The sequence below is a fragment of the Limanda limanda genome, chromosome 17 (assembly GCF_963576545.1).
Source record: "Limanda limanda chromosome 17, fLimLim1.1, whole genome shotgun sequence".
Taxonomy (NCBI): domain Eukaryota; kingdom Metazoa; phylum Chordata; class Actinopteri; order Pleuronectiformes; family Pleuronectidae; genus Limanda; species Limanda limanda.
In genome coordinates, this window is record NC_083652.1 from 19,225,956 (window position 1) to 19,232,678 (window position 6,723).

The following is a 6,723-nucleotide window of genomic DNA, read 5'->3' on the forward strand; positions in this document are numbered from 1 at the left end:
ATTGCACAAGTTTGTGTATAGTTGTTTCACGTTTTTCTAAATAAAATACAAACAGGCAGGAAAAACACATGTGCAGTACATTTACATGTACACTCTGCTTTTTAGGTTTTTAATGCAAGTTTTACTTTTTCATCTTTAATGAGTTGTATCCTTTGAGTGTTTTATCTTTTTAAATGTTTTTGGGGCAGGTGCAACATTCAACTCACTTTTATTCTGCATCTTTATGTCTTACACAATATGTCCTGTCTTTTGTAGTTTGTTGCACAATGTGCTGTTCTGCAGCTGCTGTAGCACTTTGGCCAAAGAGAAATATCCCAAAGTAACAATAACAAAGTCCATACTGCAAGTTGTGTAACCTGATGGCCTGATCGTACAAACTGTATATTATTTGTATAAGTTGCTGTTTTCTATGGAAGCCCATTTCAGCCACTGTGATGGAAAAAAAAATTGGTATCTCATTATTATGAGATAGTATCTTATTATGACTTAGCATCTCATTATTATGACTTGGCATCTCATTATTATGAGATAGTATCTTATTATTATGACTTAGTATCTCATAATTATGACTTAGCATCTCATAATTATGTCTTAGTATCTCATTATCTCATAATTATGACTTAGAATCTCATAATTGTGACTTCGCATATCATAATTATGACTTAGCATCTCATTATTATGACTTAGTATCTCATAATTATGACTTCGCATCTCATAATTATGACCTAGCATCTCATTATTATGACTTAGTATCTCATAATTATGACTTAGCATCTCATTATTATGACTAAGTATGTTATTATTATGAGTATTATAATAATGAGATACCAATTATTATTTTTTTAGAGTGGCGGAAATGGGCTTCCATAGTTTTCCTTTCTAAATTAAATGCAGCAGAAATCCATCGTGTTGTGAATTATGCTGTGCGCGGTGGATTGTGGGTAAGACGTCAGCACCGCCGCCATGTTTGTCTTTCTGCACCGGGCTGAAGGAGAGAGTCAGGCGTCATGAGAGGAATCCGGTCCCTGAACAGTCTTCCCGTGAGTCCCCTCTTGTCCCAAGCTGTGTCCCCGGTACACGCGATGGGAACTTCACTGGTTTACTTCACTGGTTTTGGACAATAAATCCTCTTTAAGCTGTTTTTGTAGAGCGGTGGCTAGCTAGCTTCCTAGGTGGCTAGCTAGCTAACACCGGCTTTTCTACCGTAAGGCTAGCTCGCATGTTTTGATTTTACAGCTGAGTTAAGTGACCCCTCCCCCCCTCTACCCGGATCGTCCACTTACACCGATAGTCAGATGCAAGTGTTTGTAACGTGTGCATGTAAAGCAAGAGGTTGTTTCTTTGTAGCTTGGCCACTTGTAGCTTCGTGGGGTTCTCCTGAAGGTCAATGTCTGATCCTGTGGTTCTGTGTCAGTCTCCTGGACATTATCCGGAGACTTTCAGACAGCTGAGGCTCAGGCTGTATTGACAGGACACACACACACACACACACACACACACACACACACACACACACACACACACACACACACACACACACACATCTGGTCTTTGCTTCAAGGTTATAACTAGCACTTGTTATTTCCGATCATCCCTCTCCCACCTTAATTTAGGACAGGATGGCTAGTAGTGTCCGCTGTTTGTTCCAGATGAAAATGAATACACAGTGTCGTTTTGATTTTAAATGAAATATCACCAGAATCCTATTTTTGGTAATTTAAAGTCAAACTAGCAAACATAGGGTTGGTAATAAAACGATTATTCAATACACAACATGGTCATCTAGATTGTAGGTAATAAGCATTTTCTATAACAATAATTTCCTTTTGCTCAAGACTGGGGCTGCAATTGACAGCTTTTATCTTAATACATTTAAATGTCAATTACTTACCCCACTGTTCGGTCTATGAAATAAAGAGGAATATGTCTCATCCCCTTGTTTCTTATTCCTGGGCGACGTGGAAACAGCACAGACAGAGACTGTTTGTATTTAAGCTTTGACCAGGTTTATCAGACAGTGATTTCTTTTACCTGAATCAGGTAAATTTATCAAGTAATATGGGAATAAAAAACAAGGATAAATGGAGCATAGTATGAACTAATGGCTTTTCGTATAAGAAAATACAGATTATTTAATAATTTCCTATCATGTTGGTCACCTGGTTTTGCCTTTTGATTTATCTTGTGACCCACGGAAGGAGTTGTTGGTAGATAACAGATCTGGCCTTCTCTCAAATACTCATTAGGGTTACAAATAATGTCGATATTTTTGAGGTTAAGATTTGTCCGATCGAATGTCTTTACTACTTTCAAAGACATGTTGTTCACAGCTGTCATCTCTTCCCACAGAAACGCTGCTATGCAGCTGCCAGGAGGAGTGAGGCTCTGACTGAAACCCTCGCAGCTCCCCCTCCTCAAAATGTCCAGGTAGCACTTATCTACATTTGAGTACCTGTCCAAGGCTGAACTGTAATAATGAATCAAAAGTTTAATCAGAGAAGAGAAGAGCGTGTAGCAGGAAAATTTACACTGTAAATTCACAAGGATATCTTTCATTGCTGCTCCAGGTGTCAAAGCTCCCAAACGGTCTGGTGGTCGCATCACTGGAGAACTACTCGCCCTTGAGCAGCGTGGGTGTGTTTGTGAAAGCTGGGAGTCGCTATGAGACTGTGGAAAACCTGGGTGTCTCTCATGTGCTACGACTGGCCGCCAACCTGGTAACCTGTGAATTACTTTGTGGACGTGCAATGCTTTCATGGGGAAAAATGGGGAAAAATGTAATTATGTTCAGTTAGCTCATGGTTACTTTTTCCTTTTTGTAGACTAACAAGGGGGCATCTGCCTTCAAGATCTGCCGAGGTGTTGAAGCACTGGGGGGCAGCCTGAGGTCAGTCTCTGCGCATGCTTACACCGACTGTCCTTACATGTCCTGCTATAAATAAATTGGAGGATACCAGTGTAACTGAATCTGAACCAACTGCCTTTTGTTTACTTGCAGTGTGACATCATCACGAGAGACCATGGTCTACACTGCAGACTGTTTGAGAGATCACCTGTAAGTGCTCCCATCTTCAAGTTTGATGTGCTTTTTTACTAAAGGTCATGCAGATGCCACAGTATGTCCTCACCGCTCTTGTCTCTGTGTGTCCAGAGATTCATTATTGGAGTTTCTGGTCGACGTGACCACAGCTCAGGAGTTTCGACCGTGGGAGGTCGCCGACCTGACGTCCAGGGTGAAGCTCGACAGGGCTCTGGCTCAGCAGTGTCCTCAGATAGGTTCGTGTCAGGAGCAACCTGTCAGCATTGAGCAATACATTTTTACACAGTAATTGAACCCATCTGACAAGTTTTGTAATTGATCTCAGGTTTGTGCTAACTAATAGAAACTGAGCTGCTCTTAGCTACAGAGCAGGCGGTCGATTCTCAGTGGAATCGGCACGTCACACTTTAAGTCTTTGTCCTGTTTTTCTCGGCTGAAATTCAGGTCTCTTTTCCCTTTTCTCCCCCAGGTGTAATTGAGAAGTTGCATGAAGCAGCATATAAAAATACCCTGTCCAACTCTCTGTATTGCCCTGACTACATGGTCGGCCATGTCTCCCCGAAGCAGGTAGCACCTTTGATTTCTTCTGTTTCTCTACTTTGGGAAATAGTTCATTGTATGGTCTTGGAACTGACTTCTCAGAGTGAACGATTGCAACAGGTTAGATTTTGCATAGCTCTTACATGTGTCTCCTCCTCCTCCCTCCCCTGTAGCTGCAGTCCTTTGTCGAAGACCATTTCACCACTGACAAAATGGCTCTTGTAGGACTAGGTGAGTGTCTACTAGTATGGCTGTATCACTTCCCAGGAGCTTTTTCTTTCACATCACACTTTGCTTATCAAGACTCCATTTTACATTTGATGCTGTTGTATCAGTCTGGTATCAGTTTGTTAACTTGTGTGTGCGTGTTTGCTTACACTTAACCAAACTGTTGAATTTGGCATCTGTCAAAGGCTGAGCGGTAAATAAAAGCTGGTATGCGAAGAAAACAATGACACCAACTAATTGGTGGGTTGCTACAAGTGTGTGCTTGCCTGTGTGATAATACATCATGTTAATATTGCAGCTTGTATGCTGGGAATTTGTGGCATTTTCCCCTTCACAACAGTGCGTTTTTTTTCTACCTCAGGTGTATATTGATTACGTCACTCTCTGATTTATGCATCCAGGTGTGAAGCACTCTGTCCTGAGGCAGGTGGGCGAGGGTCTCCTCAGTACCCGCAGTGGGGCCAGTGCGCCTGCGGTTAAATCTGTGTACCGTGGAGGTAAAATCTTGTGTTTTAAAGGCACTACAAACACCTTCCAAATCGCATAGTTTCTCATGATGGTGTTCTGTGCATGCGTAGGTGAACTGCGAGTGCAAACCGGTGACGACCTGGTCCATGCACTGATTGCCAGTGAGGGTGGTGTGACGGGTAGTGCAGAGGCTAATGCCTTCACCGTGCTGCAAAGAATCCTGGGAGCTGGTCCACACGTAAAGAGAGGCTCAAACATCACTAGCCATCTGTGTCAGGGTATTGCCAAAGCTACCACACAGCCCTTTGATGTAAGTACCAAAGTTAGAAATACCTTTTATTAGGCATTCAATCTGTTCTCAGGATTACTTTGTTGAATTGCCTCTAAATGCAGAGAGCTTGGTTTTGTTATGTCACATGACCTCTGGTTGTATTACAGGCCACAGCCTTCAATGCCTCATACTCGGACTCTGGCCTATTTGGTGTCTATACCATTGCACAAGCGCATTCTGCAGGAGAGGTGATTACCCAATCCACTCTTCCAAGAGAAATGCATTTAAAACGTGACATACGCTGAATTGCCCTGAATGTTTCTGTGCAGGTGATCAAAGCTGCCATTGCTCAAGTGACAAGTGTGGCTGAGGGAAACGTGTCAGAGGCTGACATCACCACTGCAAAGTAAGTCCACTGGGAAGAAACAGTTTTATACAGCACACAGGTGTTATTGTACCCTTTTCACTGCTGTGCTGAATGTGTCCTGATTGTGTTGAATGTGTTTGACGTATGTGCATAGAAACCAGGTGAAAGCCGATTACCTGATGTCAACAACAGAAACCTCTGAGGGCCTGCTGGAGGAGATCGGTGCTCAGGTTCTGAACACTGCAGCATACCAACCCCCTGAGACTGTTCTCCAGGCCATAGACACTGTCACCCAGGATGATGTGGTCAAGGTGAGTGCTTTCACTGCAGATAGGACAATCTTTTATCATCACTGTCGATGGAAATCATTCTGCTGGTTATTTTCACATACACTGCTTTAGCTTTAACTCGGCATTTACGAGTGATTGAATTCTTGATTTCAGTGTATATATGTTTTTGTGAGAGGATACCGAAGAGATTTTTTTGGATTATTGCAGCCTGAACAAACTTTCATAACTCAAATTCCAAAAAAATTTGGATTAAGCTAATTACCACTTACATGTTATTAGGTCAAATAAATTCAAAGTAAAGCCACCTTATCCTTTACTTAAAAAGATGCATTGCAGAACTGATGAGTGGTTCATTTGCAGTTTCTCTCCTGAATCATTAAACTTCAGATTTGTTCTTACTTTAAGGCTGTTGCCTCCTGAAAAGGCAGCAGAATTGTTTCTTTTGACCCAAAATGTTTCCTCACATTAAAATGATCTTTCTCATCTCTCTACAGGCTGCGAAGAAATTTGTTGATGGCAAGAAGACCATGGCAGCTAGCGGATACCTCGGCAATACACCGTTTGTGGATGAAGTATGAAAGTAAAGTTTAAGAACTGTTGAGTTTTAACTTGGGCATGCAGTGCTTGGCTGCCTGAAAAAAGAGGAACGAGGACCTGAAAGCCACGGCCTCCTGCAACACTTCATTTGACCTCACCAATCACTTGTATTCTGTCCTGCAGAACGTGTGAGCTCCAACAGGGAGACCGGATCATAATGCAATTTTTCTGTTGTCATTTTTTTTGTCGATTTAACTGTATATCTATGTAAATTAAAGTTATGAAGATAATAACACATGTTTTTTGCTTGAATTTTTTTGTTAGAATAACTATTACTGCAGTTTTTTGTGTTGTCAGAAGTGAGGATCTACAGCCGTCAAGCATTTTCAAGCACTGTATTGTTCCCCTCATCAACCAGTAGGGGGACACAAAAGCACAAACATGACGTTAACAGGGTCTTGCAGAAGCTTCCTTTGATACAATGTTGAACATCAGATGTAACAACAGTCGACCAAGTATAAAGATGGAAAGATTAATTAATTAAAAGAAGCGATATAAAAGTACATATGCATTTTAAATTTAACTTGGAAAAAAGTTGTCAGCTAAATATAATATAATATTGGATTATTAGTACTGCATAACCACTATTTGAGTTTTGCAGCTCACAATTTTATGATGGAAATCATATTTAATAAAACCGTTTTTTAATATACAATTTTATCTACGGATGTATAGAACAACATTTCTCTGCAAGTAGTGGAGTATTAAGTTGAAGAGGAATGGAAATACTCAAGTGAAGTAAAAGTACCTTAGTTGTGTGTTAACATCTCATTTGTTTTGAATACACAAGTATCCACCATCGCTACAACTGGGTACCCATCATCCATATGACTTTGACATAAGTTTTCCCCTGTTAATACAAAATTATAATAATACAAAATTAATTACACTGCATGTGTAATTCATTTAAATTTTCACCCTT

At 40.8% G+C, this 6,723-nt stretch overlaps 1 protein-coding gene across 1 annotated transcript; it reads left to right on the plus strand.

The window, feature by feature from the left end:
- The first annotated feature begins 971 nt into the window (after positions 1–971).
- Positions 972–6,034, plus strand: LOC133022781 (cytochrome b-c1 complex subunit 2, mitochondrial). Its single transcript, XM_061089679.1, has 14 exons — positions 972–1,040; positions 2,350–2,427; positions 2,568–2,717; positions 2,823–2,887; positions 2,999–3,055; positions 3,152–3,276; positions 3,510–3,607; positions 3,754–3,811; positions 4,210–4,305; positions 4,387–4,586; positions 4,715–4,795; positions 4,877–4,953; positions 5,069–5,225; positions 5,699–6,034. The coding sequence occupies exons 1-14, from the start codon at positions 1,008–1,010 to the stop codon at positions 5,780–5,782; spliced, it is 1,359 nt and encodes a 452-aa protein (XP_060945662.1). The 5' UTR covers positions 972–1,007; the 3' UTR covers positions 5,783–6,034.
- Positions 6,035–6,723: the final 689 nt, after the last annotated feature.